The 26,943-nt window shown below is 40.3% G+C and overlaps 1 protein-coding gene across 4 annotated transcripts in view; it reads left to right on the forward strand.

Moving 5' to 3' along the window:
• Positions 1-21,282, forward strand: part of LOC134320488 (rho-associated protein kinase 2-like) — a 55,738-nt gene extending 34,456 nt beyond the window's left edge. The window contains exons 21-34 of one of the 4 annotated variants that reach the window (XR_010013698.1): positions 1,394-1,497; positions 2,512-2,698; positions 4,247-4,340; positions 4,652-4,746; positions 5,399-5,587; positions 7,950-8,121; positions 8,933-9,130; positions 10,715-10,782; positions 10,904-10,992; positions 12,872-12,950; positions 13,711-13,975; positions 14,770-15,040; positions 17,624-17,707; positions 20,602-21,282. Coding sequence is in view for 3 of the 4 variants with exons in the window: in XM_063001892.1 (XP_062857962.1) it covers positions 1,394-1,497; positions 2,512-2,698; positions 4,247-4,340; positions 4,652-4,746; positions 5,399-5,587; positions 7,950-8,121; positions 8,933-9,130; positions 10,715-10,782; positions 10,904-10,992; positions 12,872-12,950; positions 13,711-13,975; positions 14,770-15,040; positions 18,325-18,400 (1,887 nt within the window). In the remaining variant the exon portion in view is untranslated. Of the gene's footprint in view, positions 1-1,393; positions 1,498-2,511; positions 2,699-4,246; positions 4,341-4,651; positions 4,747-5,398; positions 5,588-7,949; positions 8,122-8,932; positions 9,131-10,714; positions 10,783-10,903; positions 10,993-12,871; positions 12,951-13,710; positions 13,976-14,769; positions 15,041-17,623; positions 17,708-18,324; positions 18,420-20,601 lie in introns of all 4 variants that reach the window. The other 3 variants (XM_063001892.1, XM_063001893.1, XM_063001894.1) reach the window with 3 other exon arrangements.
• The last annotated feature ends 5,661 nt before the right edge of the window (positions 21,283-26,943 follow it).

The following is a 26,943-nucleotide window of genomic DNA, read 5'->3' on the forward strand; positions in this document are numbered from 1 at the left end:
TCATACTTTTGGTCCCTAGTGGCTATATAGGGCTATTTTTGCACTCCAAAAATAGCACCTGCATGAAAATGAAAATGTAAACGTTCACAGTTTTTAAGTTCTGGCAAGGCTTTGGCACATTTGAATTCAACTCAATATATTCTGTAAAACTTCTGGGTAAAAGTGTTTTATGTCTTTAAGTGTTTGTATATCTGCTCCAAATTTTGATATGATAAATTGCAAGAACCTTCTGAACAAGCAGGTCTTAAAATATTTCAACAACATACACTGTATGGCGGAAAGTATTTGGACACCTGATCATGAGCTAGACATTTAAAAAACAAATGGTATAGGCCGCTCAGGTGGCGCAGCGGTAAAAACACACGCTGGAACCAGAGCTGGGATCTCGAATACATCGTATCGAATCTCAGCTCTGCCTGCCGGCTAAGGCTGAGGGCCACACGAACAAAGATTGGCCTGTTGTTCAGAAATGGGCGGGACTAAGCCGGATGGGGTCTCTCTCTCATAACTGGTGCAATTACGACCTCTGATGGCTGATTGATGGCACCTGCACAGAGATGAAAAAAGAGTTCTCTTAGGGTGTGTCTCTCCGTACACAACGTTGAGCTGCACTGCACTCGTCAAAGTGTAGGTGATAAGAGGCATACGGCATGCTGCCCACGTGTCGGAGGGGCCGTGGGTTAGCTTTGTTCTCCTCAATCAGAGCAGGGTTTGGCATTGGTGGAGAGGAAGCATGACGCAATCGGGCAATTGGACGCGCTAAAAATGGAGAAAAAGGGGGAAAATGCATATAGAAAAAAAATATATATACATACATATAAATATACCTCTGTGTAATCTTTTCAGCTACAAAAACAGCCACTCTTCTGAGAAGGCTTCTTACAATAATTTGAATCATGTCTGTAGGAATTTGTGCCCATTTAGTCATAAGAGCATGTGTATGGCTAGGCACTGATTTGGTCATGAAAGCCTTAATTAATGTTCCAGTTTGTTCTAATGCTGTTAATTGGGGCTGAGGTCAGAACTCCACTGGACCACTGGAGTTTCTTTTTTCATGTGTTTAAAGACTTTGCTTTGTGCACAGGACCACAGTCATGCTTTCCTTCTATTACTCCTGTTAGCAGTTATTAGAATGAGTGTCCTAATATTTTTGCCCATAAGTGTAGTGTTCTAACTTTTAATCCCATTTTAATCCCTTTAAAAATGGTCAGAATTTTACTTTGTTTTTGATGGATGAAGTGCCTTCTTTTCAATCCAAGGATAAATAATGTCTGTGTGTAAATCTGGAAACTATAGTACTTAAATAATGTGCACCAATATCATAGCTTATCAGGTTCAGGGATTCAAGATTTGGTCAGTTTAGGGTTCGAATCAACACTTTTTCTCTTCGCAGAAACTGTATAAGACGCAGATACTGGAGCTAAAGGAGGAATGTGATGAGAAGACTAAATTGTACCAGGATGCTCAACAGAGACTGGAGGATCTACAAGAGGAAAGGTGTGTTTTGTGTGTGTACACAAATATGAGTTTTAATGTACTAAATATGCTAATATATATACACAAATGAGCCAGAACGTTAGAACCACCCACGTAATATGCTGTCCTGTGGCATCTGGTACCAGAGCATTACCAGCAGGTCCTTTAACATATGTAAGTTTTAAGGTGGATCATCTTACAGTGCATCCTAGAGCCATCTCTTATACAAGTATAATGATGTGGACTTTAATTCAATACTCGCTTTATGTCAGTGTCTGTAATGGGTTTGGCATGTTCACCCATGGCTTGTACTTTTCCTTCTGCTAAAACTATGCAGAAGGTGGACTGGCTGTTCTGGGTGGATTACAGCCTTGAATGACTGCGTTATGAATTAATACGTTATGTATTGAATGTACACTTGGTGCCCTCTAGTGGCACTTACCTTTATTACACATGGTGGAGACATAACACTATACGGCCAGCAAAACGAATGACCTCTCTGTATGATGTTTCAGCCACACCCATTGATATCAGTTGTAAAGAAAATCCATTATATGTATAGCTAACTAAATTATATGCTCACAACTTTGTGGAAACAATCTGGGGAAGGGCCCTTCCTATTTCAGCATGATTGTGCCTCTGTAAGACGTGGTTTTAAGAGTTTGTAGTGGAGGAATTCCAGTGGTCTACTAAACAGCTTTGGGATTAATTAAAACGCTGATTTCAAGCCAGGTTTCTCGTCTAACATCAGCGTCTTGACTCTACAAATGCTCTTTTGACTAAATGGGAACAAATTCCCACAGACAGGTTCAAAAACAACCTCAGCCTTCAACAGAGGCTGTTATAGCTATGTAACACAATATTAATGGTCATGGTTTGGAATGCCTAATAATCTCTGCATATAATAATGTTCTGCATATTTGCACATTTTTAGCGATGTGAAAATTGTGCCTCATCAACCCTCCAGACATATTTTATCTACATTATAAGATATAACATAATGAAGTTAACTCATTTGTCTGTGTGTTTGTGTAGGGACTCCTTGGCTGAACAATTGGAGACCAGCCTGACCAAAGCAGACTCGGAGCAACTGGCACGTTCCATTGCTGAGGAGCTGTACTCAAATCTGGAGAAGGAGAAGATCATGAAGGAGCTCGAGATCAAGGACATGATAGCCAGACACAAACAGGAGCTAAACGACAAAGACAACACCATCAGCTCGGTGAGAAAGAGGGGGTGACTCTGGGCAAATGTGGGAGTGTGGAAATAGTGACAGTGCACCTTTTAAGCTCAGCCCACCACCATTCAGATTTTAGCTTTGCTATCAGCCAGCCATGCGCCTACACATACATAATTGGCTATGTCTGAATAAGGATGGGCTGATGGGATGAAGAATAATGGAGAGAAGTGTGTGACTCTACGTATGTGACCTTGTACTGATGAAAGGAAGCAGTTGGCTACTACACAAGTGTCGGAGGGGGCGTATTAGGTACTGCCCTTCTCGGTCAGTGTATGGGTCTGCAGCATGGGTAATTGGAAATGGCTAGATTGGGAGAAAATGGGAAATAATTACCTACACTTGTAACTGTTGTGCAATTTCAAATATTTTTGTTATTTTTTTCTGACAAAATAATTGGATTTCATACTTTTGTGTGTTTTAATACACGCTGGGTCAAAAATATTTGTACAGCAACTTAAATTGTTAATATAAGTTTCCATAAATTTGTCATGTATTATTAGACAAGTAGCAGGTTTTTAGGCATCTGTTCCGCAGGTCCTGTTTGTGGTCTTACAATCCTCATTAATGCAAGTCAGAGAAGTCCACTAGGCAAGGGTTTTTCAACATTTTGTCCATGATTTTTTTACGTGACCCAGGCAACACAAACAATGCATCTTACTCTCTCCTCTCTGCTCTGTACAATCTGGTCCCACTGTGGTTTGCAAGATGTAACATAAAGCCTCCACAAGATGCCGTTTGTGTACAAGTTAATTTAATTATTATTATATTTCTGTAACCCTTTTTTTTGGAAAACCCTACACTAGGTGGTAGGATATCTTATTTGTCATTGTGGGGGTAAGCAATGTGATGACTTTCAAATTTTTTGCAAAGCTGTAAATTCCTGTGATCAAAATTACAGCTCATGCCGCTCAGGTGGCACAGCGGTAAAATACGCTAGCACACCAGAGCTGAGATTTCAAATACATTGTATCGAATCTCAGCTCTGCCATCCGGCTGCCACATGAACAACGATTGCCTGTTGTTCACAGGGTGGGTAAGCCGGACCAGGGTTCCTCATAACTGGTGCAATTACGACCTCTGCTGGCTGATTGATGGCACCTGCGCAGAGTTGGGAAATAATGCCGCTCAGGGTGTGGCTCTCTGTGCACAAGGCTGATCTGCATATGAACTCGCCTTGTGCAGGTGAAAAGATGCAGTCGGTACTGCTCACATGTCGGAGGGGGCGTGTGTCAGTTGCGAAGCTCCTCAGTCAGGAGTGGAAGGTTGTATCAGTGGAGGTGAAGCGTAACGCAATCAGGTAATTGGATACGACTAGATTAGGGGAGAAAATTGGGGGAAAAATTCAGAGAAAAAGAGGAAAAAAAAGACAACTGTGTGTATTAGCCGAGTGTTTTCTCTTACCAATTTTTATATATCTGTTTTTAGACACATAGGAAAACATAAATCTTGGCCAACAAACATGCTTAGAACAAACTGAGGTGACTGATATGACAACCGATCTTATTCTTTTTTTATTGTCTATATGTTTAGCTTGAGGAGTCTAACCGCACACTGACCATGGATGTAGCCAAGCTAGCCAGTGAGAAAGAGGAACTCAATAACCGACTCAAAGAACTTCAGCAGCGTGAGTACATCAGCCAACCACATTTTGTTTTTGAGAGTTTTGTTGTGAAGGTACACTAAATAGCCAAAAGTATTTGGACACCTGACCATGAGCTTGTTGTTTTTCATTTAAAAAAACAAATAGTATTAAAATAGAGTGACCTCTATGTGATATATTTAGCCATGCTAAAACAGGAAAAGAATTGTGTAATTTTCTTTATATAATTGATTTATTACACCTATAATACACCTGTATTAATCAGCTTGTGTTCCATCTGTACGGTGGTTGAACTGACGGAATTGATGAAATTTGTGTGTTTTTGGGAATCTCAGAGCTACAGAAAACCAAAGAGGAGGAGAAACAGGTCATTGTTATGAAAGATTCTTATGAGAAGCATCTTCAGTCTGAGAGAACTCTCAAGATCCAGGTAAGGGTGGAGCATTTTTTTTAAATGGGGCAATTTATTGCATGAAAATGTATGATGAAGTACATTTTGATGTTTATTTTCATCAACTGCTGTATCCTGTTCCAGCAGGAAACACTGGGTACAAGACAGAAAGCCAATCCATCTCAGGGCTTCAGACATAGCCAAGCATGTCTGTGTAGACACCCGGCCGGCCGATAGCACCTCTTACATTCAAACACGGATCTCAGAGGTCGTGGGCTAGAGTCACAGACCACTGCGGCACCCAACATGCCTCTGGTCACATTTTGCATGAATCATGATTAGTTTGGCACATTTGTTTTATAACTGCCTCTATGTCCACGTCCTGGGTTCGATCCCCAGGTGGGGTGGTCCGGGTCCTTTCTGTGTGGAGTTTGCATGTTCTCCCTGTGTCCGTGTGGCTTTCCTCTGGGTGCTCCGGTTTCCTCCCACAGTCCAAAGACATGCAAGTGAGGTGAATTGGATACACCAAATTGTCCATGACTGTGTTCGAAATAACCTTGTGAACTGATGAACCTTGTGTGATGAGTGACTACCGTTCCTGTCATGAATGTATCCAAAAGTGTAAAACATAACGTTAAAATCCTAATAAACAAACAAATAAACAATGTTCGTGTTACTCCTCTGCTTTCAGGCAGTAAACAAGCTGGCTGAGATCATGAACAGAAAGGATCTGGTGCGTGGCGGGCATCGTGGCGATGAAGGAGAGCTGAGGAGGAAGGAAAAGGAAAATAGAAAGTTGCAGCTGGAGCTGCGCTCTGAAAAAGAGAAGCTAAACAGCACTATCTTTAAATTCCAGAAAGAGATCAACGATATGCAGGCTGTAAGTGAGCACTCTGCTGACCTTAGACTACACCCAACTACAACCTAAATGCAAACTACAATCAGAATCAGCTTTATTCGCCATGTATGTTTGCACATACAAGGAAATTGTTTCCGGCTACTGATTGCTCTCTACATTATACAGACGATACAGTATACAGACAAAACAATAAGCAGAAAATGTACAAATTATAATGTGATAAAAATGAAATTACAGTATAATACAACAGTATATGTAAAGTGCAGGGTGGCATGTAAACAACAGTGTAGTGTGGAATATAAACAACAGGTCACTTATAGTTATTAATGAGTTTGATTTGGCATTTGGGAAATACTTGTTACTGTGGCTGTTGGTTTTTGTGTGCAGGGCCCTGAAGCGCCTGCCAGAGAGGGTAGGAAGTTAAAAAGTTCAATGATTTTCAAGTAGTCACAGACACACTTTAAATTTCTGTCTAGTTTGACTGGATCTCATGTTATAACCTGCACTAAAATTAAGCTATCAAAAGTATGTGGGCACCTTATCATAGGCTTGTTGGACACCGCATTCTAAAAGCATGGTCATTTTATAAAATCGGAGCTGGCCCCCATTTGTAGCCAGAATTCTGTATTTATTCAGTCAACAGATCATTTTTGCAGTTAGGCATTGATGCTGAATTCACGCATTTGAATTAATAGCCAACTCTTGAAACCAGAGATGTTCACAAAGTCACAAAATACGAGTCCGAGTCAAGTCACGAGTCTTTAGGCTAGAGTCCGAGTCAAGTCACGAGTCAATATAATATACACAAAACATATTGGAAATGTAGTGTAGAAATAAACAAATAATCTGTTAGTTCAGATAAACAACAACAGATTAGCAACTGTAAGAAGGTACCAGTTAAAAGCTTAAACTGATGTGTTTTGTTTTCATTGCAAAACAAAAGCGTGCGATAAATCACGGCACAGCGGCCAAAATCTAAAACACAGCAAAAGAAATCATAACCACTGCTTACCTTAGCTTACAATCTTCCAGATGCTAATAAATGTATAACCGTGTGTTCTATTAGGAATATAATTCGTTATTTTGTAAATGTGCTTATATTTAAAAACCTCCAAACTTTTCCCGGTTGTGAAGTAAACCACGAACTCGTTAGAAAGCCAATCAAGCATTTTATTGACACACCATCTGTGTGACGCAAACTGATTAAATGCAAATAACAGCATTTTTTACTAAAAATTAAAATCAGAAGGTCTGATTGGTTCAGAAACCAGTAGCGCCAATTCTGTAGGAGCGTTCCATTCACCCCACACACTGTGAAGTGCACTTTGTAGGGTATTCCACCATTTTAAGTGAGATTCCAATCCAAAGGTAACGAAAATGTTCAAATGAAGTGAACTTCAAACTGTGTAGGGAGTAGGGAGCAACGCTTCATCACTACGCCGAAAGCTGGCTTGCGACTCTTGTTGTTTACGAGTCATTTTTTGCGAGTCATGAGTTGAGTCCAAGTCATTTGAAACAAGTCCGAGTTGAGTCTGAAGTCCGACTTGCAGACTCGAGTCCCCATCTCTGCCTGAAACCACGTCTTTATAGACCTTGCTTTAAGCATAAGGGCACCACACTGCACTTTGAGCACCGCATGTTCCCTATAGGGTTGCGGTCAGGACTTCCATAGACAAAATCCATAGCAACAGTCTAATTTCAGCCTGATTTAGATCTTTAATACTATTTTAAACTCGTCTTTGGAGTCATTGTCTTGTTAGAACAACCAAGATTACCTTCTTTATTATTGTAACCACTACTGCAATGTATCAGTTCCATTGGCATTAAAACACCCCTAGAAAATAATACTACAATCACCACGCTTCACAGTAGGTACAGTAGTGGGTTCAATTGCCTTACCTTTAATCCTTAAACACAGTTCTGTTCATTGTGGTCCAGTTACTTAATATTTGTTTTAGTAATTTCCTTTCAACTATTGACCAAAGAATAATTTGCAACAATGATTTTGAATTTGCAGACCAGCAATGCCGAGTGTACAAACAGAAATGTAGAAATGCAATCACAGATTAACACCAGGTTTCATGTAAAAAGGGGGATTTGAGGCATCAGTCACTGAAATCTGTGTGTGACTTTGCGTGCCCTCTATGTGTCACTTCACTTCCTTGAATGTAAATCTCCAGCTCTCATAAAAAAGTATTGATTTCTGACCACTTTGTCACCTGCATCTCTGCCGGTGTAAACAGGGGGTTGTTTGGGTTATTGTTAGAATGTGAAGGATTTGTTTTTATGTATTAACATTAAAGGCTTGGTGTTATTTTTGTTCAATTAAAAATTTTGACAAGCTGCTTACAACATGTGCTGTGGTGTGATTTATGTATCGTAGATGATAATGGATGAGTCGCAAGTACGTGTGGAGCTGCAGATGGCTTTGGACAGTAAGGACAGTGATATTGAGCGTCTGCGAAGTCAGCTAACGTCACTCAGCATCCACTCCTTAGATACGACCAGCATCAGCAGTATGGGCAACGATCCAGATATCGACGAACCTTACCCAGGTAACCCAAGTCCTGTAAACATGGCTAAACACACTCGTACACAGGGTCACCGGGTTTAATCTTTGTCATTTATTCTCAATTTTTTCTTCTTTATTTTCCTTTTCTATATTTTAACACATTTCTGTTTCTTTATTTGTATTGATCTATCTGCATTTCTTATGCTCTATATGGCCAGAAGTATGTGAACACCCATCATGAGTTTGTTGGTCATCCTGTTCTTAAACCATAGACATTCATTTGCAGCCCCTCCCCAATTTTTGGGGGCTATGATATGTACCACTTCTCTAAAAAGGCTTTTCACATGATCTTGTATTTTGTCTGCTGTGGAAATCTGTGTCCATTTAATCAAAAGACTGAGGTCAGGCATCTGGTCAAAGTTCTGTGCAGGTCACCAGTCTTGTCTAACCAAATGTTTATTGACCTTAGGGCCCCAAACCATTGCCACTGTTGCCACAGGCAATGAAACATACAAGTGATTTTATGTCACTGATTTTAACTCTGTAAAGAACTGGCAACCTGGATGGGGTGTTCCCTACCTTTCACTCAGTGAATCAGACCCACCGTGATCCTGACCAGGATAAAGTGATGTTAAAATAATGAATTAATTGATTTTGTGTGGCTACAACACCTGAACTCTATTAGAAGGGGTGTCCACATATTTTCAATAATGTGATCTGCACTTTTTCTATTTTCTTCTTTTTTTCCAACACATCCACCCACTGACTGTCTGCTTTTAATATGCTTTTTCTCTTTCTTACGTTTTCCCGGGCACTCACATCACTCCTCCCATATGGTTACGGTGGCACTGCAGTGCGCATCACACACTCACAAACCTCGGAGTCCATGTCATTCACGTACCAGCGAAGCTCAAAGCGGGTGTGTATTGATACCCGGCCGAGCCGCGTCGCCTCATTCTTCCGCTCGGACAGCGAAGAGCAGGAGGATAAGGAAGACCAGCGTCGGCCTCGTCTGGCCCTCTGTGAGGGGCTGGCGGACTCGGAGCCTGCAGGTGAACCTGCATGGGGATTTGCTCAAACAAGCATGAGCCTGATTGGTTGATGTTTAAGCATGTAGTGTTTAATTTCCAGCAGCAGTAGGTCTTATGAGTCTCTTGTGAAGTTATTATTAAGTATTAAGTATTATTAAGTTATTACAAAATCAGACCCCGGTTAACTCATACACAGGGTGGACAAAACCTAAAACCTTTTTTTTTTTATTTCTCAGGGGTCCAGGGTTTGTCTACCTTACACCATGTTATGTGTCTTTATGCAGTCAAACTTTGCTTTAAAGGGTTTCTGAATGGCAGTCCTGGTAGCTTTGTGAAGCTTATGGCATACATCAAGAGGCAGTGATACCTTAAGGGTTTAAAAGGTTGCTGGTTCAAGACACTCAACCTTCAGTTGCTTGCATTGTACTGGTCACAATTGCAAGTCGCTTTGGATAAAAGCATCTGCTAAATGTCTTGAATGTACACTGATCAACCATAACATTAAAACCACCTCCTTGTTTCTACACTCATTGTCCATTTTATCAGCTCCACTTACCATATAGAAGCACTTTGTAGTTCTACAATTACTGACTGTAGTCCATCTGGTTTTTTACATACTTTTTTTAAGCCTGGTTTCACCCTGTTCTTCAATGGTCAGGACCCCCACAGGACCACCACAGAGCAGGTATTATTTAGGTGGTGGATCATTCTCAGCACTGCAGTGACACTGACATGGTGGTGGTGTGTTAGTGTGTGTTGTGCTGGTATGAGTCCGTGTCCACTCATTGTCCACTCTATTAGACACTCCTACCTAGTTGGTTCACCTTGTAGAGGTAAAGTCAGAGACGATCGCTCATCTATTGCTGCTGTTTGAGTTGGTCATCTTCTAGACCTTTATCAGTGGTCACAGGACGCTGCCCACAGGACGCTGCCCACGAGGCGCTGTTGGCTGGATGTTTTTGGTTGGTGGACTATTCGCAATCCAGCAGTGACAGTGAGGTGTTTAAAAACTCCATCAGTTCTGCTGTGTCTTATCCACTCATACCAGCACAACATACACTAACACACCACCACCATGTCAGTGTCACTGCAGTGCTGAGAATGATCCACCAGCTAAATAATACCTGCTCTGTAGTGGTCCTGGGAGAGTCCTGACCATTGAAAAGGGGGCTAACAAAGCATGTAGAGAAACATATGGACTACATTTAGTAATTGTAGAACTACAAAGTGCTTCTATATGGTGGAGCTGATAAAATAGACAGGGAGTGTAGAAACAAGGAGGTGGTTTTAATGTTATGGCTGATCAGAGTAAGTATTTTTTTTGTCTTTTTCTGATTTTCCATGGACCACCAGGCTATACCTACAGTTCTCTCTTACCTATGGCACCAACATTATGTAAATCTCATCTGCCCTCCTAGCTGCATGTGAGTTGGTTTCAAAATAAGATTTAGACCCCATGGTGTGCTGTAAAGTCAAAAATACTCAAGTGTGAGAGAGCTGTACTGATTCCAGTCCAGGAACACCAATACATGCATTTCGTGATGCGAATGTTTGTCGATGACTACTGTTCTAATTTGTCAATAATTTTCTTTCTTTTTACCATAGACTCCAGTCTGGAGGGCTGGTTATCCCTTCCCAGCAAAAACTCCAAGAGATTTGGATGGGATAAAAAGGTACAAAGCTCATTTAAAATCCCTAACCTTTCGACTCTTCCACAGTACATTAGATTTTCACTTTTGGTCTGATATGTATTGTGTGTTTGCTATTGTGTGTTTGTTCATTTGTGTTGTGCAGTATGTGGTAATGAGCAGTAAGAAGATCTTGTTCTACAACTCAGAAGAAGACCGTGAGCAATCCAACCCATTTATGATACTCGACATAGAGTGAGTCTACACATGCACATACAAGCTATTTATACCCTGCGTAAAAATAAAATTAGGCTCCATGATACTCTAATAAATACATTTCAACATTTTCGTGTCACAGTGTCACTCTCTGCTTTGTTGGTCGTTGTTCCCATAGTGACAAAAAAGGAATTGTCACTATGGGAACAACGACCTAATAAGACCCAGTGGTCTTATTTTTCTATTATGTTCACCTGTATTTCATTTCCTCTTATTAGTTGGTGTATTTAAAATGTTTGTGTCCTGTTGTGTCGTTTGTGCCCAGTCACTTTTGTTTATACGCCAGGTTTGCTTGCTGTATTTTCCATTTTTGAACCTTGCCTGGGTTTTTAATGAATGATTCTGAATTACTCTTAATTAAACATTTTAAACCATTGTCTACTTTGGACAATGACTTAACTATTTTAATTTTTACTCTATCTATTTCCCGTTAGGGGTCGCTGGCGGATCGCGATCCACATTATTTGATTTGGCACAGTTTTTACGCCGGATGCCCTTCCTGACACAACCCTCCCTATTTATCCGGGCTTGGGACCAGCACTACAATGCACAGGTTTATGCATTCTAGAGGCTAGGTACCTATAGGACAATTCAGTGTCTCCAGTTAGCCTGGCTGTATGTTTTTAGAGACTGTGGGAGGAAACCGGAGCACCCGGAAGAAACCCACGCAGACACGGGGAGAACATGCAAACTCCGCACAGAAAGAACCCAGGACCTTCTTGTTGTGAGGCGACAGTGCTACCCACTTAGCCACCGTGCCGCCCATTTTAATTCTTACTATGAATGATAAATATCTGTACTAGAGTTCTGCAGATCACCAGTAATTAAGCTTACAGAATAAGGCAAAACAAAACATAATTTTTCATCTTAGGGGGGCTCAAGCCATAGTATGTTAACATGTCAACCAGGAATTTGAACCTCAGAAGTGCCACAATAGACACAACAGACAGTCTTAAGGGGAATCCCCACCTTGCCACTGGCAACAGTGGCTCCTACTGTCTGGTTAGGTTGCTGGCATTAGTGGTGCAGGAGGTCGCCAGACACAGTGGAAATTTTTTATTTCCAAATTAGGACAAGTAGCAGATGGAAATAAAAAAATAAATAATAACTATGAGGACAGTATTAAGAAAATCACTCTTTTGTTGGCGTAAAAATCAGCTGTGATTTGTTAATAAACACTGAAAATAATTGTCAGTCCTTACAAAAAATTACAGCTTAGTAATCGAGGGTCAGCTGCTATAACAAATAATTAAACTGAAAATGAAGGAGTTAATAAAAGTGCAGATCACGTTATGGGAATTTCATGCTGTGTAATTTCCTGTATGACTTTGTGATAAATGAATCTGCAATAGCTATAGTGTTAATGGTTTGATATATAGATAGAGATCCTGACACCTCAAAATGTTAGCAGATGCATTTTATTTTATGGAATTTGTAACAGGACTTTAAATAAATGCTAGTCTGTTTACATTTAATAATTTAATTATTTAAACAGTATATGGTGAACAGTATGTGGACACCTGATTGTGAGCTTGTTATATGGGCCATTTCACAACCTTGCCATTAATAACAGCTTCTAACCTTCTGGACAGGCTTTCTACAAAATCCTGAGGCATGTTTGTGTGGGAATTTGTGCCGAATCAGCCAGTTTAGGCACTGATTTTGGCTGAGACTGTTTAAAACTGTCTATTAAACGTCTGTCAGCAATGGGTACCGCTCCAACCCACTATTTTAACAAAGGGGTGCTTACATAACTTTGACCATATTGTATCTGCTAGTTTGTGAATGTGTTGTCTGTTAAATCTACTCATCATTTTAAAAAAGGTTATTCAATCTGTTCTCTTGTCTCCCTTCTTAGCAAACTGTTCCATGTTCGACCTGTCACTCAGACTGACGTTTACCGTGCGGATGTCAGAGAGATCCCACGCATTTTCCAGGTATATGTTGAGATACTGCTGTGCATTATTAATAGATGAAAACTCTATACAAATCATACGGTATGGTCCAAATATCTGATTTTTATCCATATTTAATAGAAGTATATTACACATCTTGTATCAGCTTATCACTTTAAAGCTATATCAACCCTGATACATGTATTCAGAGCTAGATTAGTCCTTTGCAGCAACTTTTAGATGCGATTATGTCATATTCGGCTTTAAAAAACTGGTGCATGAGGCTAAACCTGCCTTTACAGTTTTGTTTTTGGCACAGGTCAAGACCTTTAGTTAATTTTTACATCAAACATCAAAATTGGGAAAAATGTAATAAAAAAAGAGGTGATTTTTGGGGTATTTTTAAACATAACAAATTTACTACTTTACCACTAAACCCGTTAACTAGAACTTTCAAACATATTTGAATTTAATTTGACATATTGAGATTAAATGTATCACAACAATTTAATAAAACTCATGGTTGTATTTAAAAAAACATGGTACCAGAATATTCAATTTCATACAAGAATATCCAGTCAAATTCAAATTTGTAATAAAATATGCAAATGTAAACACAACTGAGTTTAAACACACATGTACATTGGATCTCTTTTAGTGGTCTCAATTTTCAAAATCTAAAAAAAATCACTCCTGGACATTTTGGACAACAGTATGACTACAGAACAATCACCTATCATTGTCTCAATGTAACAGATCTTAATCTTTCTTTTTCTTCTCTCTCCTTTCTTTTTTCCAATAGATACTTTACGCTAATGAGGGTGAGAGTAAGAAGGATCAAGAAATGGTCATGGAGCTTTCACCGGCTGATAGGTCATCCTGCATCCCCCACAAAGGTCATGAGCTCGTGCCCACGCTCTACCACTTTCCCTCCAGCTGTGAGGCTTGTCCTAGACCCCTCTGGAACGTCTTCAAGCCCCCTCCAGCATTGGAGTGCCGGCGCTGCCATGTCAAATGCCACAAAGACCACCTAGACCTCAAGGAGGAAGTGCTAGCTCCTTGCAAAGGTTAGTATTTTATGCTGTTTAACGGTACCTAGAATGCTTGTGGCATAGACAAAGGTGTGATATCTAACCATAGTAAAAAATGGTCATCTTTGATGTTACAAGGACAGTATTTTAATTATGGTTTTAAATTTAATATATAAGTGTCATATGAAGTGAAGATATACTGTATATATTTAGATCTGCAACACTCAACCCCTAATTTAATACAATCAGTGTAAACCTCTAGGGTTACCATCTTTTTCCTGAATAGAGATTTTTAGGAACGTGATATGTATATAAGTAAGGCCCTACTTAATTCACAGCCGGGAAAATTGCGTCACAAGCCGTGAAATGGGCCGTTTCCCATATAATATGCAATTTAGTGATTTGATGTTTTTAATTCAATTCAATAATTGAAGTGCTTCCTGTTCACTGCTCAATTTGCACTATGAGGTGGTCCTAGCAATCCTACGGCAATTCAGTTACCAATCGGTTAGTCAAAATGTCAAAGATTTCGAAGTCTAAAACAGCTAAAAACACTACTTAGCTAACTGAGTTCGGAAAACTCCCAACCAATTCTGTGGAGCAGAGAGGGGGTGTCAAAACACAGACAAGTATTTTCGTATTTGAGACGGAGCCTCGTACTGTCGCTGGATGTTTTAGGTTTACATTCAGCTATTAAGGAAGGCAGTGCTGTGTATTGTAGCTTCCATTCATTCTATTATTCAATTTGTGAGTGTAATTTAATTATCTGTGATTTTTGAAAATTGAGGTCCATGAAATGAAGCACATTTTCTGTTGTTTCTTACCTTCAGTGAACTATGACATATCCACGGCTAAAGAGCTACTGCTGCAGGCCAGTTCTGCCGCCGAACAGCAGAAATGGATCAGTCGACTTCTCAAGAGAATCCCACGTAAACCAACAACACCAAGTGTGGCTATTACATATGCAGTCCCTCAGGAAAGTCCTGTAGGGTCACCCCCATTGACTTCACCTCGTCTTTCCCCTCGGAACTCACCCAAACTTGTTCCCAGAGGAGCCATTAGAGTGCACAGCAGAGGCCCACCACCTTCCACCAAGCCCAGGTGAGTAGCTGTGCAATCTTTCTTGTTTCGCAATATAAAGTGTACAGGATTAGTTCGTATGAGACTGATATGAACAGGTTATCAAACTGATGTATTTTTCTAATGATAATAATAATAATAACAATGGGTTTGAATCCCAGCTCTGTCATGCAGCCACTGTTGGGCCCTGTGCTCTGACCACAGCTCTCAAAAAAGCTGGGATATGCAGAGGTATATGTGTTGACAGCTTCCTTATGATCATAGGGATGTATGGCAAAATGAGGTGTAGACATGTTGGAAATCCCCTTTTTAAAGCCATAGGCATAGGTATGGACTTGACAGCCTTCATTCCTCTAGGATTGCTTTCCACAAAATCTGTATTCCAGTTTATCACAAAAACATTTAGTGGGGAGTTCAGGGCTTTGTGTAGGCCACTGGTGTTGAAACTGAACCTCTGCCAAACTCATCAACCCATGTCTTTATGAACCTCTCATTTTGCTCAGTGGAATAGTCATAACAGCAAAGGTGCCTTTGCTAAACTGCTGCCACAAAGTTGGAAGCATATTATTTATATTAAATCGTTAGTATTTCTTGACACTGTTTAGCAACGTGTGTTGTTGAAACAGCTAAAGTGAAGAATTAAAAGGGCTGTCCACATACTTTTGACCATGTGGTATATATACATGTTATAACGTAAATATGAAAAAGTGTATAAATGTGCTCCTACACATTTGTATATGCCACGCCTCTGTCTCCAGGAGCACATGGTTGGGGAAGCTTTGTTTATAGCAGCAAGTCAACACAGCCTTGTTATGATTGGTTGATTATGCTAACGATCCATCCAAAGCTGAACCTTATTGCAGGTGGAAGGCTTATAGTATTTAAGGGCTGGCTGTGAATCTGCTACTATTATGTAATGAAGAGCCAGAGATGGAAGAGGACACACACAAGACAAGACACAAACACATGAACAATTCTAACTGCTACTCTAACTGCTAATGCTAGAGGCTAATTGCTAAACAAACATGAATAAACTATGCTACAGCCTACAGGCTAAAACCACACTAAAGCTAAACATGAACTAGACTAACACAAGACCTGATTCTCATGATACATGACCTAGAATGCAGGACAAGATACAGTTACAAGCAAGCTTAAAGCTAGCTATTAAATAATATCCAAACAACCTAACTACCAAAACATGAACAGCTTGAGAGTTAAAGCATGACAAAGTAACAATCAAAACCCCCTTAATGATTCACAGCCAGTCTTTAAACCCTATAAGCTTCCACCTGCAATGAGATTTAGTTGTGGATCATTAGCGTAATCAACCAATCATAACAAAGGAGCGTCAACTTGTCACCATAAACCAAGCCTTTTCAACCATGTGCTCACAGAGACAGGGGTGTGGCACATACACATGGGTACCGAAAGGCTGGATTTGTGACATAAACATAAAATATTTTTTTATCCATACATTAATTTGCTTATATACAGTTATGTAATTCCTAGTTGCTTAAAAAGTTCAATCCACGACAAACTTTCTTCCTTCAGACATGAAATCATGAAGTCTGAAGGTTGTACAAACAGGTATTTCATAGGCTGGCTGTATAGAGCACTGGACAAGACCTTACTAAGAAGACGTTTTTATTCCAGCCTCAAGGAAAACAAGAAATCTCTAAGTTACCTGACATTTCTGATTTACAAGAAATGTCTAGCAGCTAAATAGCACATAGCGGCGGTAACACATAACAAATTACTAAATCAATGCTGCACTGCTTTTCTACTCAACAGATTTATGTTTTCTCATTTTCACACCTACATTCAGTGGTAGTTTTTTTATACAGTATGTGATTATTTAGGATGGGAAATTGACAGCACTGTACAGAATTCCCTTAATTTTGTTTAAGCCATTGTTTAATTTCATGACTAGAATTTTAACTGAATTGACACTGGTCCATCTGATTGGGGACTGCCAGAATTAACACTTCATTTTACATGTTCACTGGGCATTTTTGTTAGCATCTAGTTACATGTGCAATACATGTCAGTGTCACTGCTGTGTACTGTGAGTGCGATCCATCAACCACAATTGATCTATTCTGTGTCTCAAAATGGGCAGTTCTGGTCCTAGGGGTCAGAAACCAGGCACAGCCAGTTATAGTCAATCATAATGACTAACAAGATACCAGGAGACAAATTAGTATTCTAGTTGCTGTACATTTAATAAAAGCCACAGTTAATTTAAGGAACAGAAAGCTGAGGAAATCATGGAAGCTGCCGTCATACGTGCCCATCGAGACTGGAAGCAAACTTTTAAATTCAATTGTATTTCAACCAGACAGTCTTATAATTACTGATGGCACAAATGATTACGTGAGACCGCAATCACTGTGGTCTGTTTAGCTACATTTAGGAAAACATCTGTTTTACTTAGCTGTTAGCTGCCCTAAAATCTAAACTGGAATATGTTGATCAAAGTAAGATCGAATTAAATAATTTAAATGTAAGAGGACATGATTATAATATATGATTTCCATTAACTGGGTGATACTAAATCCATGCTTCTTAAATCACTCAGTTTGTGCTGCTAACTTCTTATAGCTCTGGCCCCATGCTTCGTATCATCCTCCACTGAACTCCTCACCCCTCAACCTTCCATCTGGTGCTGTGTGTGGTGTGTGGACTGTAAGTAACCATGCACCGCTACCTGGATGTCTGCTTGCTTGTGTTACTTTAGAGCTGATGTTAAAGTGTGGGTGCTTGTGTGACATTATTCACTAACACGATTCTAAACATTTGCCTAACCAATCAAATTAAATAATTTTTGCTTTTCTGAAGCCTTTGTTTAGGTGTGTCCAATATTGTCCTGGTATGGCTGGTATGGCTGTGGTTTTGTATACTATCACAGCATGAGCTATACCAGATTCCATTCGATTTATCTTTTCTTAAACAAATAGTTAGCTCAAGTCTGGCTTGGTCTGAAAGCCTGAAGCCACCTTAGCTACTGTGGATAAGAATGGACCTCTTAAATATGGTGACTCAAATATTTAATTTTGTATCGCATATAAATGGCATAAATCAATGTTAAGACCTCCTCTTTGTTATAAGCACTGAGATGTATTTATTTACACAATAATGTTTTTTTAGAATAAAATGATTATTGTCAGACTCTGGCCAAGCTGAACAAGTATAAATAGTACTCCTGAATGAGAAAGAACTAAAACAAGCACTAAATCGAGACCTTTTCACTGCAACATGTGAGGAACATTTCCATAACCTGAGTGCCCCTGATCATGTTTCAGCATGATAGAGTTTGACCTGAAGAACTGGGGTTGGGCTCTTCTTGATGATGATCATGATGATGTGTTTGACTTCTGAGGATGTGGGAGACTGCAGGGTAACCGGTGTATTCCCGTGTGTAGTGATTTTAAGCTTGCTGCGACAGTTCTAAATTTTTTGTTCGTGTGTTTGAATGCATAACGCTTGCTTGTGAGTTGTCAGTATACGGCATAGAGCAAATGAACCTCTGCATGTTCCTGTGCACAACTACTGTTTATTATCTGGATTTATTTTACAGTTGCAAAGTATTTAGGTTAGTTATTAGAACGTAAAATATTAGGATTTTAATGTATTGCATTAAATATAGCAAATAAATAGACATTGTGCACTTAAATAAGTAATTTTAACTTCACATTTCGATAAAAATAGAGTTTGATCATGAACTTTTCCAAAGGACTGCATTAATGTTTTAAGTTGTGGGTAGTAATGTAATTCGTGTACTCATTTACTTCATACACCGGGGCGGCACGGTGGCTAAGTGGGTAGCACTGTCGCCTCACAGCGAAAAGGTCCTGGGTTCGATCCCCGGGTGGGGTGGTCCAGGTCCTTTCTGTGCGGAGTTTGCATGTTCTCCCCGTGTCTGCGTGGGTTTCCTCCGGGTGCTCCGGTTTCCTCCCACAGTCCAAAAACATGCCACTAGGCTAATTGGAGACACTGAATTGTCCCATAGTTACCTAGCCGCTGGGATGCACTGACCAGTGCATTGTAGTGCCAGTCCCAAGCCTGGATAAATAGGGAGGGTTGTGTCAGGAAGGGCATCCGGCGTAAAAACTGTGCCAAATCCCGCCGGCGACCCCTAAAAAGGGAAGAAGCCGGAAATGTCGACCCCGTAACCGAAAAACGGGACAAAAGGCTGAGGAACAAGAAGAAGAAGAAGATTTACTTCATACACCGACTAGGCATAACTTTATGACCACTGACAGATGAAGTGAATAACACTGATATCTCTTCATCACGACGCCTGTTAGTGGGTGGGACATATTAGACAGCCAGTGAACATTTTATTCTCAAAGTTGATGTTAGAAGCAGGAAAAACGGGCAAGTGTGAGGATTTGAGCGAGTTTGACAAGGGCAAAGGTCAAAGCATCTTCAAAATTGCAGCTCTTGTGGGGTGTTCCCGGTCTGCAGTGGTCAGTGTCTATCAAAAGTGGTCCAAGGAAGGAACAGTGGTAAACCGGCGACAGGGTCATGGGCGCCCAAGGCTCATTGATGCACATGGGGAGCGAAGGCTGACCCGTGTGGTCCGATCCAACAGACGAGCTACTGTAGCTCAGATTGCTGAAGAAGTTAATGTTGGTTCTGATAGAAAGGTGTCACAATACACAGTGCATCACAGTTGAGGGGGACCAACACAATATTAAGAAGGTGGTCATAATGTTATGCCTCGTTGGTGTATACTGAACATAAATGTTATTGTCTACAAACAGAAAGCAAGGACAAGTTCATTACATTTAAAACTGCACTGGCTAAAAATCACGTCCCAACTTTAATTAAATGTATTGGGGGGGGGGGGGGGGGGGGGTCACGCCTTGCTATCGAAGCGAAAGGTGAAGCCCTGTACCTGCAAGACTAGGAGAAAAGAACCCAGTTGCAGGATCAAGGAAGAAAGTACTGTGACTTGAGAACCTCAAGCAAAAAAAACAGTAGCCAAAATAATAGAAAATGAAACCAAACAACCCAAATTGTATGGCCACTAAGAAAAGATGAAAGAAAAAGCATTGCCACCAACAGCAGCTACTCAATCCACCAGCAATGGCAGCTTAGGCTCTTAAGAAAAAAAGACTATTCAATTTGAAATACTTAGTTTAGTTAATTCACAAAGGCAAGAATTCACTTTTTTGATGGTGATGTCACAGGATGGGTTAGTGCCTTGTCCTGGGTGGACATCCACCCTTTGTCCAGTGGCACTGAGATAGGCTCCGGACAAACCATGACCAGGATAGAGTGGTAACAGAATATAAATAAATGAATAAATTATACTTCTGCCAGTTAGCATGAATTGTACCTCATTCTCAGGTACTCATTAAGTACTGTTTATTCAAGCCATTACTGAAGCATGAATTTAAATGCAGATCATTTCTACCCAGCTGCATTTGTTGCATGGCGCTGGTACATTGTGCTTCAGTGTTGTGTGCTGTGGTTCTGCTGTAATGTTTTTTTATTCAGTATTCAGTCTGCTACAGTTAAAGCTAACAATAAAGTCTAACTGTTAAACTGCTATTCTGTTTCCACTTTTGCAGCCAACCATGATGGACACACGGAACAGAGCCTTACATGGCACATGCCTCAGCAAGGACAATGCAGACAGAAATTTCATGTCACGGGTATTGAAGGTACCCTGCAATTTACCTCTGCAACAGACTGGCACGCCACATCAAACTGGAGAGCAATTTGTGACTTTTGACAGGCTTGGCTTTTTATATCTGCCGTTATATAAAACGCTCCGGCGACGTCCATGTTACAGGGTGAAAAATATAAGTATTAAGTCCATGTCTGGATTTGTGTGTGATCGTGTGTGAATTAATAATTTTGCCATACGATGTTCTGAACTTGTGTAATCAAGTATTATATCTATTTCTTTATGGGAAACATACGTTTGTGAACACTCCATTTGTATTATTGTGGAATATTTTAATGCAAATGATCCGGAGCCAGACTGTGTGGTGTATTTGAAGGAAATAATGCAGACAGTTTGCTGTTTTGTTTCAGTGGAATTACATTGCACCTTTTATGTACGCACTACACCATTACACATCACAATAGATTTTCCATCTATTTTGTAAAGGTAGACATAAGGACCATTGACTAAGGCATTGTTAATTAACCTTAACCCACTAAAAGGATTTATTTTAAGTAATAAATGCTTTAATGAAATTGCATATATGTCCATGCACCACCACCAATCCAATCAAATAAACTTGACTGTCTTTTTCTTTGAACTTTACATTGTTATTACATTGTACTTTCACCTTTCCTTCTATATTTGTCCCATTGTTTTTAAGTGGGGCGGCACGGTGGCTCGGTGGGTAGCACTGTCGCCTCACAGCAAGAGGGTCCTGGGTTCGATCCCCAGGCGGGGCGGTCTGGGTCCTTTCTGTGCGGAGTTTGCATGTTCTCCCCGTGTCTGCGTGGGTTTCCTCCGGGAGCTCCAGTTTCCTCCCACAGTCCAAAAGCATGCAGTCAGCATGCATTTCCCTGTCGGAGAATGTGTGTGTGTGTGTGTATGTGTAGGTGTGTCTGGCCTGCGATGGACTGGCACCCCATTCAGAGTGTTACTGCAACCCTAATTGGATAAGCGGTTAACTCTTTGATGCACAAGCTAAGCAAACCCCTTCTAATGCACAACATGGGTCAAAAATGACCCATATTCATCCATTCAAGAATATTTTCAAATGCACATTTGTCAGTTATTCATGTATTTGCTGTCTTAGCTAATAAAAGCTATCTATACTAGAATATGTAAACAGCTAGCAAGCAAATAGTATTGGACATATTCAAGATTCAAGAGCCTAATCTTTGGTTGTCTTTCAAAAGATCAGTAAATATGTTTTTGACTACAAACACTTACAAATGTCAGTAGTTTCTGTCAAATTCCATAGTAAATACATAAATACATTTTTGACCCATGTTGTGCATTAGGAGGGTAGTGATACAAAAATGATTTTTATTAAAAAATCAAAAAATATAAAACTGAAATAAGGATTTGTGATGATCAAAAACAAGTTAATTGAAAAATTCATGGAAGCTTGAATGACGAAATTAATTTATTGCAAAGATATAGAAAATAAAAACTCAGTTGGGTCATTTTTGACCCAGGTTGTGCATCAAAGGGTTAAGACAGTGAGTGAGTGTTAGAGGTAAGTGGTAGAACAAAAACAGACTGGCTGCCATACAGTAAATGTATTGTTTATCTTTTCTGTTTCTTAACTAACAGTAGCAGTACCAATGTAATATTTTATATTGATGGTTTTAATACAAATGCGTGCCACCCAGGTGGATCAGTGGTAAAATATGCAAGCACACCAGAGCTGGAATCTTGAATACATCGTATCAAATCTTGGCTCTGCCATCCGGCTGGGCTGGGCGGCTATATGAACAACGTTCGGCTGTTGTTCATCCAGGGAAGGGAGCCGAATAGGGACCTCAAAACTGATGCAATTATGACCTCTGCTGGCTGACTGATGGCGTCTGCACAGAGTCGAGGAATAATGCTGATCAGGGTGTGGCTCTCCGTGCACAAGGCTAATTGCATATGAACTCGCCTGGTAAGGAGTAAGCCTAAAAGGTGCAGTTTATAGTAGCCATAGTACCTTATATAGTCTATAGTACCTGAAAGACAATCAATTTTGAAAGACAAGAAAGACAAATATTTATGCATATGTATAAAACATATTAGACATCTGACATATTAGAGCTGATTCCTCAATCAAAGGTCTTATTCTTATTTGAAAAAGGATGTACTCATAAAGAAAGATTGCATGCCCTTTCATACTGGTTTGCACAAACACACACACCAAAGCCTGATCCAAAATAGCATTTCAGTCTGACCTTTTACTGTTATAAGTGCAAACAGGTGCACTTCCATACTGACACTTTTCTACAGTTATAAACAGATCACCATATTTGAAGCTCTGTTAATAGATCAACATATATTATAGGCAAAAAGTCATATTTAGCAGTTTTTAATAACATTAGTTATTTAAAAAGGCCAGAAGAAAAGAACAATGCATTTGCATAATGTGATGGTCCATTATTTTAGTTTATTTTATATAGTTCTAACCCTATATGATACTCTTCATGATGGACCTTACATTTTGATTTTGATTTGCTTAGGCACTAAACATCTTTTCTAATATTTTATAGCCAAATTTGCAGTGACGTGACTACGGGGGGGGCAGGTGCACTGGGGCCCATGGCAGGGAGGGGCCCCTCCACGACATGAACTTAACCAACCACTGCCCCCCCATTGGCTGCACGTATTATGCATGTATTATGGCAAGCCAAACAGGAAATATATAGCAAACACTGATATATATATATATATATATATACAGTATATATATACAGTATATATATATATATATATATATATATATATATATATATATATATATATATATATATATAGAATAAAACAGATATACATTTGTTGAGGGGGCCCAACATTTTTTTAGGAGCCCATGAGCTCCTAGTTACGCCACTGCAAATTTGACTATTTACCTTTAAATAACACCTTATGGACAAACATATGTTGATGTCATACCATGAGCTTGTTGGAATATTCTTTCAGTCAAAAGAGTGAAACACGGTATGCCGCTCAGGTGGCGCAGCTGTAAAAACACGCTGGAACCAGAGCTGGGACCTAGAATACATCGTACCGAATGTCAGCTATGCCTGCCGGCTAAGGCTGAGCGGCCACATGAACAACGATTGGTCTGTTGTTCAGATGGGCGGGACTAAACCGGATGGGTCTCTCTCTCATGACTGGTGCAATTACGACCTCTGCTGGCTGATTGATGGCGCCTGCACAGAGATGAGAAAAGAGTGCGGATTAGGGTGTGTCTCTCCGTACACATTGCTGAGATGCACTGAACTCACGTGTCGGTGGGGGTGTGGGTTAGCTTCATTATCCTCAATCAGAGCAGGGATCGACATTGGTGGAGAGGAAGCATGACGCAATCGGGCAATTGGACGCATTAAAAAGGAGAAAAAGGGGAGAAAATGCATAAAGAAAATATAAAAAAATAAATAAAAAAGAGTGAAACCCAGTAAGACGGTTACTAAAGAAGGACCTCAGTTCAAACCTTTTTTCTAATGCTGTCTGTGAAGAGTTTTGTGTCTTATTTATGCCTGCGTTCCTTTACCAAGAAGCTAAAACTGGGTTGTAATTGCATGTTTTTGACTGCAAAGTAATGATTTAAAACATGTCCAAAGCTACACAAAAATTGGTGGACCACAGTGATCATCCCAGCCCCTGACTTAAACCCTGCTGGAACCCTTTGGGGTGAGCTAAGGAGGAAAATCTACATGAACATTGGACCCTTATGGATCTAAAGACATTCTGTTATGACATTTTAAAGACATTCTGTGCTTTCAGATTTGTACTCACCTGTGACCTTCCTCAGCCAGCACGGGTGTCATGCAACCGGCGGAGGTGGCCAGCCTGCACAGGGAAATTGAGTATATCCAAATTGGGACAATGCAAAAAAAGTGGGGGGGGGAAGGAACACACAAACCATTGCAGGGCATCACACATTCATCCATAAGAGATGATAGGAAACTGGAGTACCTGGGAAAACAATTATATATGAACTGGTAAACCAAAACATTAGGACTACTTACCCAGTATGGTGTCAAAACAGCTCTGAGCAATGAGACATGGACTCCATAAGGCATTTGAATGAGTCCTGTGGTATTAGTTGGAGGAACATTATCAGCAGGTGCTTTAAATTCAGTACATTGTGAGGTGCATCCAGGCGCTTTCAGATCCTCTTGCAACCTGTTAGAGGTTTGTGGCTTGTCCGTCCTCAGACCACTGTTGGTGAGTGCTCACCACGGCTGCCTGTGAGCACCCCTTTCTATTTTAGATATATTTAAACCCAGTCTTCTGGTCATAAAGTCACTCAGGTCTTTATGCCTGATCATATTAGCTGCATTTAACTACTATCAGCCCAATATTTAATCCATCATTGACTTTGACTTTGACAAATGTTACAAAATAAGCATCAGTTAGGTCCTAATGTTTTGGCTGCTGCTGGTCAGTACTGGAATCTTTCTTGAGGAATTTAATTATATACACTGATCTACTGAAGTGTTCATGTATTTTATGCCAGCCTTACCAGGTATATTGTCCTTTTCAGAGCAGATAGTAAGAATCCTAATGGGGTGTGACAAAAAAAGAGAGAAAAACAAAGAGCGAGAAAGAGAGTGAGTGTCGTAAAGAGAGAGAAGGAGTAAGACAGTGTGTGAGAGAGGGAGAGAGGGAGAAAAAGAGAGATTTACAGCTCTTTTAAAGCATGACAGTCTCTCAGAGAGGTTACTTATGAAAATTAAACCATGCTCTAAGTGCTGTCAGACGAATGGTTGGAACACTGTGGCCTTTAACTGAATTTGTATGGTATCTGCTCTGTACTTATCAAATTTCCCTTCTTTTGGGGGTAAATAATCTTTTCTGGCATTATTCATCACACACTATGGGTTTCCAGGGTTGCTGACTACACACTTATTAACAAATGTTGTTATAGGGGTCCAGCCGCTTCAACAATTTCTACTTAAGTTTATTGCACACGGGACAGATGGGTTTCTGGTGTTTCATCAAGCCCTTTATGGCTGTGTTTCAAATTTCAGACAAGTGAAGGGGGTTAGTGTGTTATACACAAACCCTAGCAGCGGACTGTTTTAAGGGACAACGGTTTTCCAAAATAGTCCATGTCCATGTGGCTATATTTATTACAGTAGCATGATTGTTTTTCATGCGAGGCTGTCTAAGAGATTCAAGGTCACACATATTCACTGGTTTCACTTACTCTACACAAACTGAGATTTCTCCAGACTCTCCATTTTGCTCTTAATCTTTTCACAATATTATGCATGGAAGATGGTGAAATTCTCGTTTAATTCTCACATGAAGTTTGGCACAACGTAGTGAGCCACAACTCATCTTAAATGCTTCAAAACAGTACTATTTGAATATTTTATGAACTTACCAAAGGTATTTGGACACCCGAGCTTCTTGGACATCCCATTTCAAAAATAAATGGCATTTAAATAGAGTTTCAGCCACTCCTCTGAGAAGGCATGTTACAGGACTTGTCTGTAAGATGTCTGTAATTTGTGCTAATTTAGTCAAAACAGTATTTTTTTTTCGTATCGAATCTCAGCTCTGCCTACCGACTAAGGCTGAGCGGCCACATGAACAACGATTGGCCTGTTGTTCAGATAGGGGCGGGACTAAGCCGGATTGGGTCTCTCTTTCATGACTGGTGCAATTACGACCTCTGCTGGCTGATTGATGGCACCTGCACAGAGATGCGAAAAGAGTGCTCTCAGGGTGTGTCTCTGTACACAACGCTGAGCTGCACTGCACTCGTCAAAAGTGCAGGTGATAAGATGCATACGGCGGCTGCCCATGTGTCGGAGGGGGCGTGGGTTAGCTTCGTTGTCCTCAATCAGAGCAGGGATCGGCATTGGTGTAGAGGAAGCATGACGCAATCGGGCAATTGGACACGCTAAAGGGAGAAAAGGGAGAAAATGCATAAACAAAAACCCCCAGCATTTGTATGAGTGGGCAGTGCACAGTGGTAGCTCAGTGGTTGAGGTACAGGACTGGTAATCAGAAGGTCGCTGGTTCAAGTCCGACATCTACCACTGTTGGGCCCTTGAGCAAGGCCCTCAACCCTCTTCCAATTGCTTCCAATGTATACTGTCAATTGTAAGTGGCTTTGGATAAAGGCGTCTGCTAAATGCTAAAAATGTATGACTGGGCACTGATGTGGGTCAAGAAAGCCTCAATTGATATTCCAGTTCGTCCCAATGCTGGCCACTGGAGTTTTTTAAAACAAGCTTTTCTTCATGTCTTTATA

Source organism: Trichomycterus rosablanca, chromosome 9 (genome assembly GCF_030014385.1).
Source record: "Trichomycterus rosablanca isolate fTriRos1 chromosome 9, fTriRos1.hap1, whole genome shotgun sequence".
Classification (NCBI taxonomy): domain Eukaryota; kingdom Metazoa; phylum Chordata; class Actinopteri; order Siluriformes; family Trichomycteridae; genus Trichomycterus; species Trichomycterus rosablanca.